Source organism: Passer montanus, unplaced genomic scaffold, assembly GCF_014805655.1.
Source record: "Passer montanus isolate IOZ18808 unplaced genomic scaffold, ASM1480565v1 scaffold19, whole genome shotgun sequence".
Classification (NCBI taxonomy): Eukaryota; Metazoa; Chordata; class Aves; order Passeriformes; family Passeridae; genus Passer; species Passer montanus.
In genome coordinates this window covers 8,338,337-8,357,028 of record NW_024366480.1, presented here as the reverse complement: position 1 = coordinate 8,357,028, position 18,692 = coordinate 8,338,337, and the positions used below count along the sequence as shown (strand labels likewise).

The 18,692-nt window shown below is 44.3% G+C and overlaps 1 protein-coding gene across 5 annotated transcripts in view; it reads left to right on the top strand.

Moving 5' to 3' along the window:
• The window catches only part of LDLRAD4 (low density lipoprotein receptor class A domain containing 4), a 235,347-nt gene extending 217,088 nt beyond the window's left edge, over positions 1–18,259 (top strand). For 2 of the 5 annotated variants that reach the window (XM_039706287.1, XM_039706291.1), the window contains 3 exons: positions 3,241–3,395; positions 13,773–13,826; positions 15,075–18,259. In XM_039706287.1, the coding sequence (XP_039562221.1) occupies positions 3,241–3,395; positions 13,773–13,826; positions 15,075–15,617 (752 nt within the window). In that variant the 3' untranslated portion in view covers positions 15,618–18,259. Of the gene's footprint in view, positions 1–6; positions 252–3,240; positions 3,396–13,772; positions 13,827–15,074 lie in introns of those variants that run through there. The other 3 variants (XM_039706289.1, XM_039706290.1, XM_039706288.1) reach the window with 3 other exon arrangements.
• Positions 18,260–18,692: the final 433 nt, after the last annotated feature.

Genomic DNA, 18,692 nt, shown 5'->3' with positions numbered 1-18,692 from the left:
CCGCTCCGGCTGCGGGGCGGCAGCCGCGCTCCCAGCGCCGCGAGAGGCGCGGCCCGGAGGCTCCCTGGCAGCCTCCCTGACCGCGTCCCCTCGCTGGATGGAGCCCGGGGCTGCCGGGGATGCGGTGCCCGCCGCGGGGGCTGGCGGAGCGGCTTGAGCCCCCCGCCCGGCGGAGGCGAGCATGTCCAGTGAGCGGCTTAACAGGACAGCGGTGAAGGATGCGCGGTTAAAAGACCTGTTGTTGGAAAGAGGTACCGGCGCGTCCGCTGGGGCAGGGACCGCGGGATGCGGCCCGGGGCACCGCAGAGCCCGGAGCGCCGGCCGGCGGAGCTGCGGGGGGAGGATCGGGGTGACGGTCTGGTGTGATTGCTGACAGGGTTGTAAATTATGTCTCTCTTTTTCGGGCTCTTCCGAGAAGGTAATTTGATTCAACGTGTTGCCTTTGCCGTGTTGGGCGTTTACCCTGAAAGGTTGTGTTTGGTTTTAGGGTTTTTTTCCCCTGGAGAATTTTTATTAGGAATGTTTTTTCTTGCGCGTAAAGGAGCTGGTATATGTGAGTGCGATAGGCTCAGGGTGGTAAAACCAAAGCAATTCTCTTCCTGAAGCTTTGCCCGGTTTCTTTCCCAGTCGGTTTGTAGGAAGAGTGGGGAGGAGGAGATGCCTGTCTGGAAGGCGGTGGCCCTTCACGCCTGGCAGGTGTTGGGCAGGGGACGTGCTGGGGGCCGGGGTGACCCAGTGCCTGTCAGCAGCCGCTAGGAACTATTTAAATGGCCTTCATCAGTGCCAGCAAACACAGACTGCTGCTGCTGCAGTCTGCCTGTGCTTTCTACTGCTAATAACCTAATGAGCAGCAGGAATGTCACTCAGGAGGAGGAAGCAATTAAAAATTGTCTTTCTTTTCCTCGTGCTTTCCTTTAAGGAAATCCTCTGGAACATCAGTAAGGTGTTCTGTTGCAGTTTGGTGTTTACAGTGTAAACTCGATGTGGGAAATCCCATGTGCTCACAGCTGTGTGCTGTGGTTTTTATTTTCTTTATTGTATGGCCATATTTTAATCAAACATTTTCAAATGATTCCCTCCCACAGGAAGTGCTCACAGACCAAATCACTCCTCTCTAAGGGAGAGGTAGTGTCCCTCGCCACTAAAATGCAGGGGTCTTGATAAATTTAGAAGACTCTGTCCTTGGCAAATAGAGAAGTAACATGTCATTCTAGTGATCTGTGCATTCTAGGAAAGCCTAAATAAACATTGGTTGTTTTGCATGTTGCCCTTTAGCAACAGTCTCTCAATTTCCAGTCCAAAGTGTGACATGGACCCAAAAAAAGTTTGGATAAAGAAACCCTTTAGTCTTTCAGTAGCCACAGAATGTGAATTGCAGAAGTTGTCAACTGTATAAAGTCTGTGTTCAGTGTTTCTGAGCCAAGAAAAACCCAGACTTTTAACTTAACTGTGGTTTGGGTGGGTTTATTTTTTAATTAATTCCGTTCTTCCGGCATTGTAATCTTTTGGTGCTGACATTGTTAGCTTCCAGTGATGCAAGAGGGGAAAAAGAAAGATCATTGCCCTGTGTGTGGGGTTGATAGCAAAAGCAGAGCACAAAGCACTGACTAAACCAAACTCTTTGAAAACGTTGGTGGTCTTAATGATGAGTGGAAAGTACTTAACAGCAAAGAGTGATAAAGTGATAGACGTATTTTTGCCCTTTACTCTTTCCTTAGCCTTAAGTAGGCTTAGTCCCTCCTCAGGAGATGATTGCAGACCCTCTGCACTTTGGTGCTGTGGCTGTGCCTGCCTGTAGCTTGTGACAGACAGCTGGACCTTGGCACCAGCCCCAGCTGGACACTAGCACACTTGCAGCTCCTGTAGCCTGATGTTTTGTTTGCAAGAGATGGTAGATTAATGAAACAGCCTTGGGTTTCCTTTAGATCCACTGCAGGTTCATCTGGATTTTCTGTTTGAGTGGTGTTTTTCTAGCTCAGCTTCACAGTTGTGTTGTGTCTGCACAAGTGTTGTGCTGTCACACAGAAAGCTGAGCATGGCTACAAATTAGAGATGGGGGGGAAGGGGTTTGTTTTCTGATATTTGTTCTGTCCTTTCATTTTCATATGGCATCTCTCTTTCCTTGTTAACTTTTTAAAACATAAATTTAGTATCAGTTCCCCAAAGTTCCAAAGTTGGTTTTGTGTCCAAAAAGTAGTGCCCTTTTTGGAAAGTACTGAAACTGAGCAACTTGAGCTGCTTCTTTGCTTTTTCTACCAGCCTAGCAACCAAAGACCTCCTCCCATTAACTGGAGTTGTCTTTCAAGATGAGAGCATCCCCTGTGAGCAATGCAGTTTCCATAGAAATATCATCAACTAGGTAACTGCAAAGGGCAATTTTCCCCCTTATATTGCTCATCCTTGCTGCTCCAGTATAGCCAAAAGGGTGCAAGAGTGACTCATTTCTAAATATACTTAATATTTGTGGTATAGGCAGGGCTTCAGATAAGATGATGGGTTCTGACGGAGTTCATTGTAATTGTATCTCTTGCAACTTGTATCTCTTGCAACAACCAGGGCCCTGGTTTCATTTTTAACCGTGACGGAACATCTCTTGTTTTAGAGTACCAGAGCTCTTTTTAGATTTTTACCTGACTGGGAAAGGCCTAGAAAAGTTAGTGTTACACTAGTTGGAGAGAAGGTAGTAATTGAAAAAGACACTGCATGTAGATTCAATAGGCTTAAGGTTTTCCACTCTAGTTAAACAGCTTTCATGCTCGTTACTTGATAAAAAAATTAAGGGTAGTGTACTAAATAATCAGTGTCCTGATTCTTCTCCGGCTTTGACGCTTATGGAGCCCTCTGGACTCTACTGGTGTTACAGGTGGCTGTTAAAACAGAATGGGGTTTGTGTGTATGAGGTTTCTTTAGTTTTTTGTTCAGTGAAATTGTTTTGTCCAAAAGGTTCATCTGTGGTGTTTATGTTGAAGAGTTTGTTTCCTATGGAGGCTGCAGAGAAGGATCAGCTTCTTAGTTTTGACCTACAGCCTCTGATGCTGATAAATTTTCATTTGCAAAAATGAAATAATTTTCATACTTTTTAGAACAGTTTTCATCACAAAACTTTGCAGAATGGACACCAAGAGTATCTCTAGCCAGATCAGTCTCAGAGAAATATTGAGGATCTTTTCAGGTTGTTGCTTTGATGGTTAACCTTCTATGTGTTGATGACACATTTTCCTCTTTTTTTCTTTGTTTTAGCTGAACTGGAGTTTGTTCAAATCATCATTATAATCGTGGTTATAACTGTTATGGTGGTAGTGATCATCTGCTTGTTGAACCATTACAAACTCTCGACACGCTCCTTTATCAACCGACAGAGCCAAAGCAGAAGACAGGAGGAAACTCTGCAGACGGTGAGTGTGAGCCCCTTGCACCAAACTCCTTTTCCTTGGGCTGTATGGGCCTGCAGCAAATCCTCCCAAAGAGCTCTGGTACAGGAAACTGCTGGAAGAACTTCTGATACCACTTTTAATACTCCCTATAGTTAGATCTTTTACCAAAGTTGTATTTGTCCTTAGAAAACAAATTTGGAACACAAATGTAAGGTACACGGTCTTCAATTATTTTTAGACCCTGCTATGTTTCATGTAGCCTATATTCATTTTGCATTTGGAGGCTTAGGTGGGACATTGTGTTTGCTGCTGTAATTTGAGAGGGGAGTGTGGACGGGGAATGAATGGAGTTAGCTAGGCTGCAAAGATTTGAAATGCATGTTGTTATGACTTTCCATATATTGTCTGATATCCTGGGGTTTATCACTGTTTCTGTTTTGTGACGCTGCCATGGCTCTTCTCTGGATCAAAACCACTGGCCCAGTAAGGGTCCAGGAAAATGCAATGTTTGTTTCATTAAAACAGCAAGAAGATACTAGAAAAAGGATCCAAGGACCTGGCTTGCTTAAGATGTGTTGTTACATCTTAAGTCAAAGAGTCAAAGGCTTGAGATGGAATCTCAGTCAGTACTTGTTAAGAGTGTGTTTAATCACCCCATCAGTAAATGAGCACCTCATTTGCCTTGTGAGCCAGGAGTTTGCTGAGTGGGATGCTGTGCTCCCTTGTGAAGGTTAAGCACAAGCCACACAGTGTCCCATGGTATTGCAGAGAGGTTCTTCCTTCTGATGTGCTTTTCCCAGAGTGGTGCCCTTGGTCTCTTTGCTGACAGCAATGGCTAAAGGGCCATTTATGAAGTCACCTTCTGATGCACTGAATTCCTGGTAACAATGCTGAGTTCACAGCTTCCTTTTGCTGTCAAAAAAAGTTGGATTGTAACTGAGAGATGTGATCATAATGGTTTACACCGGTTCTAACACCACAGTCTTGCCTTTTTATCCATTCCAGTCTTATGTTTCTTCCCTCTTTGTGCTCCTTAGGGAGCTGCCAAGATAATGGTGAGAGGCCTCAGGGAACTGCTCTGGCTGAACACTAATTGCTGGCTTTTTGCTTTTGCTTTTTTTGTTATGGTTAGATTTCAGCAGGGCAGGCAGAGATGCCACAGGGCTGCTGTGGAGCTGCCTCCCTGGCAATTGGCAGCTCCTTCCTGAAAGTCGGCTGTACAATGTGACAATGCAGGGCTCCCAAAGCTCTCTCTTAGTACATCACCTGTGCCATTTTGCTGGGGTGAATTGCTCTTTCCTTGGAGGCTGCAGGGGGAGGAAAGGAGCTGCCTCCTTAAGGAGAGGCTGCCTCATTGCCTGGCACTTCGCTAGTGTACAAATGCTTAGCTCTAATTTGGTTACAGATGAAACTGGAACTTGTCAAACCTTAACCTCGTGGACTTGAGGAGTAGAAAAATTGACTAGATTAATTTGAATGTTGCTTTGAAATGGACGCTGTAATTCAAGAACCACCATTCTGTCTGAAAAATGTTAGCTATAATTGCTACAGATGCCTAAAATGAAATAGTTTGAGATAAATGAAATGCATTTTCATCTTCACAAATCTTTTTAAACTGTAGTAAGCTGTCAAATGCATGAAATAACCCATTATTTCCTTTGTATGGTTCATTACTATTGTCTGTTATCAGAGCCAGTGATTTTTTAAATTTTTTTTTCTGTTGGGCACAAGGGAGAAAACTTCACCTTCTTGTGAAGAACATGCAGTTTGGCAGCAGGGACTTGGGAGCTGCTTTAGTACCCAGAACTGATCTTAAATAATTTTTAAAACACTGACTCAGTTTCAGTTTGATGTCACCATTATAAGTAATGATAATCACAGCCAAGTGAGCACTTCATGGGAATTGATGAGGGGATGGCAAGAATCAGTTACTAATTCCTCTGAAAGCCTTTGGTATAGATTTGTCATCACTATTGCTCATCTGAATTTCTGATAAGCTGCAGCTCTTCTTAGAAGAAGGTCATACTTGTGAGGAATGGGGATTTACAGGTCTCTGAGTTCAGATGTCAAAAACTTTGAATTTTCTTTTGTGTCAGGGGTTAGAAGGAAATTCTGATAGGAACTGGCTGTGCAGTGCAAACCTTAAAAGCAATGTGCAGAGAATGAGGGTCAGAAAACTGAAGTGCTCTGTGGTGAGAAACTGAAAATGACCAGTCTGTTCTCACTGTCCATAGTGGAGTGGCTTGCACAAGATAATAGATAGTGTGAGTGGTGAGATGCAGGTTATACACTTCTAAAATTAATTTTTTGTACCAGGCACACTTTGTTCTGTGTGCACATGCTATCCAAGTGTATTTTCTTGCATGGGAATATTTTTTTAATGGTATATAGACTCTGAAAACAGATATAAATGTTTGTTAACCACTAATGTCTGAAGAAAATATTATTGTGACAAGTCTTTTTTTGATAGAGAAATAGTGAATGGAAATAGAGGAAATTCAGACATGTTTCTTGAAAGAAAATGTAAAGTGAATTATTTGACTGTTGGCTAGTTCTGTAGTGAACTCTGAAGTGAACACCCTCTCATGTAACTGAGGTAGCAGAGGTGTATCAAAATGTAGAATACAGCCTTTCCTGTTCAGATAGGGCTTTTTGTTCGTCCTTTTGTTACCTTCCCTTTTCTTTTTCTTTAAATCTGTCCTGTTTCTAGATAATCATGCCTTTTCCACCAGCTAAGTGGTGGCTGAACTGCACAGGTTTCTGGCCTCGTAAAGACCATCTATTGAACAAATGATGTCTCTTATTCTGGTTCCCCTACAGAGTGTAATAGGAGTGATCAGCTAAATTACCTACTGCCTTTATTACCAGCCTCACACCTGTAAAACTCATGGGTTAGGCATCAGAAGTAAGGAAATGAAAGATATTAGTCAATCTCTTTTTCTCATTGAACTTCTACATGCTTATACCAAAAAATAAAAAACCCCAAACCAAACAAAAAACCCCCAAACCAACAAAAAAACAAACAAAAAACCAAGCAAACAAAAAAAAAACCACCCCAAAGAAACACCCTCAAATAAAACTTAAATAAAAGAGGATGATAATGAGAATTTCAACTTCCAGGCCAAGTCAGAAATTAGAATATTAAAAAGATGAAATCACTACAATCACAAGTGTTAACATTTGAAGTAATGTTTGAAGGGCAGAAAAACGACCACTCAGAATAAAAGGCTGCTCTTTGGCAAGTGCACGCTAAATGTTGTTGTTTCGTACCTGTTCTGTAAATATAGTTTTCTGTTCATCTTGATATTTTTTCTTTATTTTTCTTTTCATTCCTCTGGAGTGTCATCTTCCAGTCTTTCCCCTGGTCTTTGGTATTTTATTACCTTGGTTATTGGGCCAAGGCCTTAAGCAGATCGCAGCCAAGGGCAGGACAAACGCTGAGTGCTCAGGAGCAGTGGGTGCCTCTGCTGCAGTGCTGAGGATGCTGCCTGCCCTCTGCTAGTGAGGCCATTAAGCATTCCAGCCCTGTTTTTATATTAGCAGAAATAAGAGTTTTGGGGTCCTAATTATGAGAGGTGAAAGGATGCTGAGCAATAACTATGTTGGCATGAGCAGTAGCCTGGAGTGAGCCTGCAAGATGCTGAACGGTGTTTGTATCACAATGGATAAAATATTGAACGTTTCCTGCTGCTGGCTGATCCATCAGCAGTGTTGGGCTTCACAGCTGGGAGCAAGCCAAGGGTTGCAGAGCACCTGAGAGGGATTCAAAAGCCGTAGGGTGTGGAGTATACCAGGAGCTTACCCAGAGGCTGCTTCACTTGGAAACAGCAGAACCTCTGGTGTGGGAGCTACTGATGCTCCTGGCAGTGCTGGGGGATTTTGGGGCAGAGCCACGTGGCAGCCCTGGAAGGGCACATGTGTGTACAGGGTGTGTATCTGATAAGGGGAGATCTGTGTTGCAGCATTGCTGGCTGTGCCTTTGTTGACCTCGTATGGGGAGGGGGACACTATTGCTGGTAACCAAAAGTGTCCTGCTGGAATGTAGGTAGCTGCAGCTGAGCTGCTGCTGTGGCACTCTGCTGTTTGCTGGGACCAAACAAATACAAATCTTGCTTCCCGATGATTAACTCTTAATGTCATCACCAGTGGTTTCCCTGGGGACATTGAGGGGAAAGAGATTAGCTGACTTACAGAGAGGTACTTAATGAGCTTCTGATGTTCCTAATTTCATTCCTTTTCCCTATCATGGTGTCTTTGCATTGTTTTCTTTTATAAGGTGGATGTTGAATGAGTGCTGAACACTTGTACTGCCCCAGGCCTGCTCCTGGCAGCATATCCTTGCATCCATCACACAAGATGCTCACCCTGACCACCCCCTGCCCCCAGCACCGAGGGCAGCATTGCTGCTCAGGCTGGTCAGCTTGCATTAGAACCTGCGTTGGGAATGCCAGTCTTGGATGCCGAGCTCCAGGAGCACAGCTGTCAAAAAGTGCTCCCCTCTGCCCTGTACTAGGTATTTCAGAATGAAAGGGGAATGTCAGGAGGGTGACAGAAAATACTCAAGAATATTGACAGCTCAGGGATTTGTCATTATTTCAAATGTTAGTCTTTCCTGCTGGTCTTTAAATTATTTCCTGCTGGCATTGGCATTATTCTGTCTGTTCCCTGCTGCTGTCCCAAGGCCACTCATTCTCATTTTCTTATTGACATGTGCAAGAGAAAGAAAATCCCACTGGGAACAGGAACCCAGTCTACAGCCAGGAGAGAGAGTGAGTGCTGTAGACCACCCTGCTTTGCCAAATCTTTTTGTTTGTACCAGTCATCATTTGGCAAGGGCTGGATGTGCACTGTATTCTCCTGCTGTCTCCTTGAGGGACATGGGCTTGCCTCTCCTCAGGGAGTGCTGCCAAGAGGGACAGCGAGCTCAGCTGCTGCTCTTTGAAGTCTCCCACAGTAAAGTCATTATATGTTTAATAAGGGCAGGATTGTCCAGGAAATCTGCAGGTAAGGCTAGAAACAAGGAGCGCTGGCTTTGGGTGGCACCTGGCTCAGTGTGTCACCTTGGGCAACTTGCTTCATCTCCAAACAAAGGAGGAAGGATAATGGTACTTGCTCCCTTCAGTTGAGTGAAATGAAGATTACCTAAAGTGATGAAGTGCTGTGAAGTTGGGGAAATAAAAGTTTTAAAGCATTAAGTAACAGGAATAATTGCAGTAAGTGTAGGGAGGCAGATTACATGTGAGAGATTTGGCACTCTCCGTAATTCTCTAATCTTCTCCTTGGTATTGTGCACTGCTCTTTTAGGATAAGTGTAGGGAGGCAGATTACATGTGAGAGATTTGGCACTCTCCGTAATTCTCTAATCTCCTTGGTACTGTGCACTGCTGTGTTAGACAGCATCACCTCTCCTGCCCTTGAGGAATCACTTTTAAAGGAATGATAAATCCTGCTGGAATACTCGTGATTGAGTTGGGGACAACACAATAGTTTGTTTTGCTTGTGTTTGTTGCTATCTTCAAAGCTGTGGTGGTCTGTATCACCCAGGAAGATACCGGGAGGAATGAGTCCCTGTGCCTTCCTGGAGTGTTTCCAGCAAGCCACTCCTTTAATGTGGTGTAATGTACCACCTAGGGCCGACATCAGAAACTACACTGCTATCTGGAACATTTCACTTGCAAAAGAAATGTGTGTATTTGTGTGTGTGTGTGTGCTGTTGTATAAAAATAAAATAAAAATCTGGGTTAAGGAGAAAAGAGGGACCTTCTTAATAATTGTAATGCATTTTAGAAAGTGAAAAACTGACTTTTGTTTCTCAGAAAACATGATTTCAGGCAAAGCTCTATTTTGCAGAAACTTAATAGTGGAGAAAGCCTGTAAATCTCCTTAACAGTCAGCAAAAAAAAAAGAAAAATTTGGATTATATGGGATTGTCATGGTTTAACCCCAGCTGGCAACTAAGCACCACACAGCCACTTGCTCCCAGCAGGCTGGAGTAGAGACCTGGGAGAGTAGAAGTGAGAACTCATGGGCTGAGATAAGACAGTTTCATAGGGAGAGCAAAACAAGGAATTCATTCACCACTGCCCAGGGCCAGGCACATGTCCATCCATTTCTAGGGCATTGGTGCTCCATGGTGTGTAACAGTGACTTGTGAAGACAAATGCTCTTGCTCCCAAAGTCCCCCTTTGCTTCTTTTTCCCCTGGCTCTATGTACTGATCATGATGCCATATGGTCTGGAATGTCCCTTTGGTCAGTGGGGTCAGCTGTCTGGGCTGTGTCCTCTCCCAGCTCCCTGTGCACTCCCAGCCTCCTTGCTGCTGAGGTGAGGAGCTGAAAAGCCCTGACTCTGTGTAAAGACAATTCAACAATAACGAAAATATCCCTGGGTTATCAATACTGTTTTCCTCACAAATCCAAGATATGGCCCCATACTTGCTACTGTGAAAGAAATTAACTCTATCCCAGCTTTAACAAGCACAGGGATCCTTTTGCTTTATTACAGCTTGAGGCAAATTTTTTGCTGAGTGTAAATTTTTACCTATAGTTTCTTCCGAGTTAAAAATCATTCTTCTGGTAAATGTCTTTCCTGCTGGCTGTCAGTGGGCTGATGCTCAGCTGTGGCAGTTGGACGACAGTGTGTGCTCCAGTGTTTAAAAGTGTCCTCCAAAGTCATCTTCTTACACTGTTTAATTCTGGAGGCTCTAAAGCTTTATAAAATATGAAATAGCAAATTATCCTAGGCTTATGGAGTCTCCTAAGCTCTAAATATTGAGTTTAATAATCATCACCATGAGATAATTAAGTAATCACTCAGCTGGATTTATTAAATGATGCTGCTATTTCAAAACCTAATCACAAAGTTAATTTCTGTAAATTATGGTGAAACCCAAGAATGGCAATGGTCAGCAAAGACATAGGTGGTTCCCTAAGATTTTTCATGCTTGGTGTTACTGGTAGATGCTAGGATTTTCATTGCAAAGCCCAACAATATTAAAAATGTATACAGTATAGGGAATGAATGCATAAGCTTTCTCTCCTTGTCACTTTTAAGTATTGAAGCTCATGCCTGAAGTCTCTTGAACAAGGAGCACATTGAGGTGGCCTAGCTATTGACGGTCTATAAGAAGCAGGTAAATGAGGTACTGCCCTCATCAAAATATGGGTAAATTGCATTTGCTCAGGTTTAGCCTTGTTTGCACATACCTGATAACTGCTTGTACAAATCCCTAATATAAATACAAATGCTGTCAGTTCTCATCTGATTTTCACTGATATGAGCTCAGGGGAAGCATTTTAGCTTTCAAAGGAAGGTCTGTAAGCACACGGACAAGCGAAGAGCAAGAACTAACACTTTCCCTCAGTATAAGTCACCCCAGATTTGTCAGGGTAGTCCTAGCACATTATTTCCTAAATCTATGTCTCGGGGTGGAGGGGTGTAGTCATGGGGATATTTTTCTTCTGCAGCACTTTATTCTCATATGTGCCTCTTTCCATCACCCCAAGATCAGTGGAGGGCACCAACCCTAGGGTCTACCCAATGCAGGGGTCATCTACCCAATGCAGGATATAAATACAAATGCTGTCAGTTCTCATCTGATTTTCACTGATATGAGCTCAGGGGAAGCATTTTAGCTTTCAAAGGAAGGTCTGTAAGCACACGGACAAGCGAAGAGCAAGAACTAACACTTTCCCTCAGTATAAGTCACCCCAGATTTGTCAGGGTAGTCCTAGCACATTATTTCCTAAATCTATGTCTCGGGGTGGAGGGGTGTAGTCATGGGGATATTTTTCTTCTGCAGCACTTTATTCTCATATGTGCCTCTTTCCATCACCCCAAGATCAGTGGAGGGCACCAACCCTAGGGTTAGGTAGCATCTACCCAATGCAGAGGAAGGGGAGTTTCCCTTAAATAAAGACTCAGAAAGGTAGGTAGTAAGTCTCCTGTGGTAGATGCAGTGATTTCAGGAGGGCAGAAATTCTGTGTTGGATCACAGAATCACACCTTGGTGAGGAGAGGGTTCTGTGCTGTGTCATTGGACCAGCCATGGTGAGGTTGATCTGCACGTGTGTGAGCCTGGTATTTTCCAAGTGTGGGCAAGCTGAGCACATGTTACCCAGCCATCTGTCTGGGGAGTTCTTCTGGCTCCTGGGATAGAGATCTTGCTGGGGGTTGGCTGCTGCCAAATCATTTTTTCAGCCTGCTGCTCTCTCCAGGGGAAACCTTAGGGAAGGGAGGATCTACAGGTGAAGTGTAGGACATACTATCACAGGAATGACATTGTTACATATCCTTGCATTCTAAGGATCTCACAGCCTCAGAGTTCAATTGCATCCCAAGCTTTTTACCTTCTCAAGTAAGGTAAACTTGAATGGGGGGAGCTTTGGGCTCCTTTGGTCTCACCTTAGTGTAACTACCCCAGTGCCCTGGTTGCACTCAGTAGGATCCCTGTAGCAGCTGCAGTGCTTCAGGCAGGGCCTTTGACTGTTCTGGGATTCAGGCATAAGAAGTAGAAGTAACAGGCAACTTCTCTTTTCTAACAAGTTATTTCTGTTAGGCATGGCTGGTAGCAGATCTGGGAGTCTTGGCTCAGTGAGCACGTCCTGTTCCATCTCCTTGCAAGGAGTTTTTCTCCATATGCTGCACCATCTCTCTCAGCTCATCTTACCCTCTTGCCTTTGGGGAGATGGGCCCTAGAATGGAAGTCATTTGCACGTTCTCATCAGCAGCTCCTTCTCATAAGGGAGTTTAAGTAATATGAATGGTGGAGGTAGATTTTATTTCTTTCTGGGTTGGCTTGTTGGGTTTGCCTTTTTTTCCTCTCTTCTGAGCCTGTAACTCAGGAGCAGTTAATTGAGAACTTCAGCTTTGACTAATATGTTTTACAAACAGTTGCAATGGGTTTGGAGCCTGTAGGGTCAACTGCTGATAAGCTGATTGCCTTTAGTTGTGCAAACATACCCTCAGATATTTCAAAATGAGGGCACCTGGGTGCTGAAGGAATGGAAAGGAATGTGTGCAGAAGTATGTGTATACACGTATGTATGTCTGTGTATAGTTCCACAGTTAGAATTTCTTCAACTGAGAGAACCACATCTAGGCACTGAAATAAATTTGTGTTTCATGTCTTTGCAAAGGGGAATACTTGGGGAAGTTGTAATTAATTGCAATTGTCAGCCTCTCTCTATCTTTGCTCTCTAAAGCTACGGAAGAGAAGTGTACCAGCTTTGCTATTCAGAGCATTTCCCTTAGCAGCTGAATCCTGTGGGAGAGTCCTCTTAGAGCAGCTTTTCTCTGCAGTGGACTTTCCTGACAAGATCACAGACGGCATTTGGTCTCTGAGTGTCATGATGAACATCCAGTTGGGTCTATTTTTACTTCTGAAATATGTTGAAAGATGCTATGGTGAGAAGAAGCAGTACAGTAAGATTTGGAAGCAGACTATACATGGTAATGCTTTTGGGGACAGTATGTGTTTTCCTTCCAGTTCCTGAAATTTCTTATGTATGTAAAACTTGAATTAGCGTCAAGAAAATAGTCTTGACTATCAATATTTTGATTTTCTCTTTGTGCACCAAAATTGAAGTTCTGTGCTTTATAGCTGCTCTGATACGTCCTTTTCAGCCTCAAAATTTTTCAATAAAATAAATTCACTACAGGAGTTACTGCTACTGCAAACAATTAATTGAGAAGAAAAATAATGATACACCTTAAGCTATTTTCCCTTATTGACATACTGTTCTTCACCCCTTTATTGTGCCCTGATGCTAGTATGATGTCAGAACAGCATTTCAAGGCATGAGAGAGAAAGTATTTTTACTTGAGAAGGTGGTTGGAGAAGTGGCTGAAACCTCAGCTGCTTTAACTACTGTTTATGGTGGGAATTGGGCAACTGACAGTTTTGACCAGATTATCCCTGGGTTTAGCGTGTCTGTCACTTCGCTGAGATTACAGACGCCAGGTTTTGTTGTGAACTGTTTTGCCTGTGCTGTGTAATCGGGATCCTGGCTGGCAGACCTTTGTCAGACCTGCCACCCTTGCTGGTTTGGGAGGTGACAGATACCTGCTCAGCACACAGGTGCTGAGGTGTCTCCTGTCATCTCCTTGCATTGCTACACACTCTCAGACACCACCAGCTTGCTGCATCCTTATGGCCTGTGGGGCTGGGTGCTATGGATGACATCTTGGCACTTGCAGAATGGACCAAGCTTGACTTGTCTGGGAGCAGAGCTGCTCTTTGCTGATGTTTTGGAGAGAAAGGGGTGGGATGTTGCTTGTTTAGCTCCTGGAGACAGCCAGTCCTTAGAAGATGACTGCTGGTAAGAGCTGTGATAATGAGGCAGAATGGTGATGTGTTCTATTAATGTTTCTTTTTTTGTTGTTTTCTTCCGCATTTCAGGAGGGGTGCTTGTGGCCTTCAGAAAGCTCGGTTTCGCGCCAGGGTGCTTCAGAGGTACTGACAGATTTCTGGCTATCTTCACCAAGTGATTTCTTTTTTTTCCCTGTAATTTGTATTTGGCTCCTTTCAAAAACATGAATCTATTTTTTGTAAAGGAAGCTTTTTCAGTGTAGTTCACACCGTCATCTAAGCCTGCTTTAACATGCATTTCATAAATTCCTGAGACTTTTCATAAAAGAATGAAATTCTGCCTACCTGACACCTCATCTCCATCAGCAACTCCCTGTGTCATAGTAGGCATTCACAACTAAGTGATGGAGGTGTGTCTCTTTCCCACAGTGGCTCAGTAATTTGAGTATTCATTGGAAGCTGGGAGACGAGTTCCTCTTGTCTGAACTTTTCTTGAATTTACACATATCCTGTCACCAGTGTTTTCCTTCCTGTGAAGGAATCTCCCTTCACGGATGCCTTGTCTGTGTAATAATTTGTGGGTGTATTGCCCTGAGTGGTCCAGCTGTCCTGTGACAAGCAGCAGCACTTCCTGGTGGTTGGCCCTGCATTGGTGAAGGTCAGGGGTGGAAGACCCTGCAGGGATCCAGAAAAGAGCAGTTTGATAGCTCTAGATCTGAGAAGCTGCTGTGTCTGTCCAGATCTGGGATAGACCAAGTGAGGAACAGCAGCACCTCACAGAGTATCTTGAAAGCTTCCTTTGTAAAGCCTGTCCTTTTCCAGGGTTTTAATATACCAGGGACGTACTTTCCATCGCAATGCAGAAGCTTTGTAGGTTCTCGCCAGAGGCTGAGTTCTGGCTGAGAACTGAGGGGGAGGAGGACACCTGATACACTCTGATGGTGAAGGTGTGAGATATGCTGAGCCTTTACAAATTGTACTAAAATGACCATCTGAATTCTTTGGGGATGCATTAACTCTGAGTAGGAGGGGGAAGCTGAAATTCAGTATTGGGACATTGTTGTAGAACTAATCAATTACCCAGACTAGAGAGAATTAATTTTCTGGTTTCAGAAACAGAATAATTTGTTTTTGCTCGGAATGTTTTAATGTCAGAAGGAGCTGTGTGGGATCTTGGGCTCCTTTGTGCAGCTGTTCTCGAGTGTGCTGGATCCTTCCTGCACCTCCTGCCTCTTCACCTGCAGGCATGTGGCTGCACGTGTGCACGGTATCTGCTGGGTTTAACCAGCAAAAAGAAGCATTTCTGTGTATAATCAGTTCATTGCGAGGATCGGAGCACCCGCGGCGCTTTGCGCAGAGGTGGAGTCACGCGTGTCTCTCTTCCCGTTTCAGATCATGTACGCCCCAAGGTCCAGGGACAGGTTTACCACCCCGTCTTTTATGCAGCGGGACCGTTTCAGTCGCTTCCAGCCCACTTACCCTTACATGCAGCATGAGATTGACCTTCCTCCGACCATCTCCCTCTCGGACGGCGAGGAGCCGCCGCCGTACCAGGGCCCGTGCACCCTGCAGCTCCGGGACCCCGAGCAGCAGATGGAGCTCAACCGGGAATCCGTCAGGGCGCCGCCCAACCGAACCATTTTTGATAGCGACTTGATAGACATCTCCATGTACAATGGGGGTCCCTGCCCACCCAGCAGCAACTCGGGCATAAGTGCAACCAACTATAGCAGTAATGGAAGGATGGAAGGACCACCCCCGACGTACAGCGAGGTCATGGGGCATTACCCAGGCTCCTCTTTTTTCCATCACCAGCACAGCAACATGCCTCCTTCCTCGCAGAGGGGGAGCAGACTTCAGTTTCAGCAGAACAATTCAGAGAGCACAATAGTCCCCAGCAAGGGCCAGGACCGGAAGGCAGGAAACCTGGTCTAAGTTACCTGCGCAGGTGCGTTGGGACTGAAGACGGGAGAGCCAAGCAGGGCGGTGGAGGAAGAGCCCCGTGCTCCGGTGCACAGTGTTGTTACGCTTCACGTGGTACAACTGAGTAAAACCAAACGTGCAAACCAGTTCTTTGTTTCTGATTCCTTTCAGGGGAATTGCATGCAAAGCAGATTGAAAGAAATACAAACTTCCATTCAGTTTGTCTATGAGCAGTGTTTCAGGGGAAAGGGGGGGGATATATTATTTTTTTTTAATAAACTATTTCAATTATTTAATTCTAAAAGTTAACTTAGCACAGAAATGAGGCTTGTACAGCCTGTTTTATACTCACTGAATGGCAGAAGGAAGAAGGTGGTTTTGCTAGATAAATGGGGGAAGAATTGGCCAGTTTGCTTTTTTTTTTCTCCCAGGGTGTGAATTTTTTTTTAATATGAAACAAAATTCCTGTTCTGTGTGCCAAGGTATAAAGTTGAGAACTTAGATGAATGCAAGGAATTGTGTTGTGATAAATGTGTTTTTAAAAGTTGCACTATCTTACTGTTTTAAAAAAAATATATATGAGGGAACTGTTTTATGTGAAGTTCTTCTATATGTTGTTGTTTCACCTGTGGAATAATGATAGAGCCCTAGAAGTAATCTGGAGGAGTTTGTCCCCTCCCCCCACGTTTGCTAAAAGATGGGGACAGGACTTAGCCTAACATCTCTTGACTTATACAATTCAAAAAATACAGGGACACTTGTCTTTGCAATAATTTGCATTCAAATAACAGTGTATCAATGAAGTGTCTTGGAGACTTTTGGATGGAAGAAGGCAAATGTGAAATCCCAGCATTTTCCATCACTTAAGGTTTAGCTGTTTTGCAGTGTAGACTATTTCTTTCATAAATGGCAAAACTACAATTCCCAGATGCGTTGATTTGTATTGATTCTAAGTGCTGCCATTCTTTTCCTTTTCATAATGCAGTATCACCAGTACTTACTGCTCTAGAGATTTTTGTCCTCACTGTAGCCTGAAATGTATCTAGTCACATATCATGACATTATGCAATAAATCGTTTGAAAATGCAGGGTGGGATTTTTTTCCCCTGCTCTGCTGTTCAAGTACGTGAGGCTGTTGTGGTTTTCGCTCTCCATTTCATCCTTTCAGATGCTGATGTTCGGTCCTGGAGGTCCGTCCTGTTGAAGTGAAGGGGGCCCTTGTGGCTAAACCCCCCCGTGGTGTTTTTGCAGCAGTACCAAGAGCGCTCGTGGCAGTGGTGCCAGCTCCTGTCGCATCCCTGGCAGGGTCGTGGGTGCACCAGGAATTCTCCCTGCAAACCATTTTGCTCTGGGCCCTGTTGCAGAAACCCTTCTGGGTGCATGATGTCTGCCTGATGCCAGCAGGACTGTGCTCATGGGTAAAGGTGACTCGTGTTCACCAAGTGTCTGTAAGCCCTGATTTTTGCTATACTGGCCTGGAGAGTAGTTGGGAAGTGTTACCTGCCTGTGTTGTGGCATGTGGGCTGTTTCTCCACAGGCTTTTCCCGTGTGGAAGCACGCACAGTGCTGGAACTCGGTTGACAAAAGGTGATAGTGGCATCACAAGCACATGAAAAAGCACAAATTGCACTTAAAATGCATTTTGGAAATGGACTTAAAAGTAAGAATCTTTAGAGTCTTAGCTTGAATAGTTTCTAATATATAGGTGTATGAGTGTGTCATAGACCTCTTCACTTTAAGATCTTTCACTTTTTTCTGTTTCCCTGAGCCTTGTGCTTGGTTGCGGGCAGCAGCCGCTGAGTGCCCCAAGGGCACCGATGCCCTGGTCCCACGGCTGGAGGCTGGATTTCTGCAGGACTTCTGTACACGAGGGACTCTGATGACTGAAGTGCATCTTTGATCTATGCAGAGTTTTAATGCCAAAACAGTGTGTGTGTGCGTCTGTGTGTGTGTGTGTGTCTTTTGGGCCTCAGTGTAGATTTGTTTTCTTCATAAGTTAATTTGATTTTATTCTAGTTTAGAAAACATTTGTATAACTGTTAGTCTGAATACACAGCCCCATTTGTCTCTGTAATTGTTATTTTGGTCTGAGTCATGCTGGTAATGCAGAGTAAAACTGCCTTTTTTCGTATGTATTAATTGAAGGGAGAGAGAGAGATTGTATGGTGGGGTTCACTTTTTTTTTTTCCTCTCAGACCCGCAGGACAGATGTTTAGAAGATGACTAGGTGGCTTTCAGTCAGCTGGGACTCTCATCACTGTCTGATTCCTGGGAATAAAAGTTGTGAAATTAGATTTTTGCAAAGAACCTACGAGCATAATTCTTAGTTAAAAACAACAAACAAACAAACAAAACTGAACCAGAGGACAAAGCCAGCAGATGTTGGTTTTGGTCTTCAGTGACTTCTGTCACTTGATGAGTGAGCCTTTAAGCCAGAGAATGTGTGTGCCTACACAGTTACTGTGCTGTTGCCTAAACGAGGATTGTTTAGCTGAGAAGCCTTCAGGTGAGAACAGCTGGAACTCAGTTGTCATGGCAGAGCACACCTGGACTGGGCCCTGGGCTTGGGCGGGTTGAAGACTGACTTTCCCCATTTACAGATCTCAGCAAAGTGAGCCTTGAAGTTGCCTTCAAAGTCGCCTCTTGGGAACTTTCTTTAAAAACAGCCCTTTGCCATCTTTTACCCTCTCTGCATGCCAGTGGATTTATGCTTTTCCCATTAACATTGTGCAGTATGCTGTCTCTTAATTTTTCTTGGCTGAGAACATTCTTCTGACTGGAAAATGTAGCCTTTTCCAGTTCTTTAGAAAAGATTTGTTTAAAAGTAACTTGGTATTTGCTCACCTAATAGTTGCATCTCCTCTTGCACCTTTGTCTTCTCATCCTAGAATCATAGAACAAGCTGAGCTGGGAGGAACCTATCAGGATCATTGAATCCAACTCCTGGCCCTGCACAGAACTGTCCCCAAGAGTCACACCATGTCCTGAGAGCACTGTCCAAATGCTTCTTGAACTCTGTCAGGCTTGGTGCTGTGGGGGAGCCTGTTCCAGTGCCCAGCCCCCTTCTGGGGGAAGAATCTTTTCCTA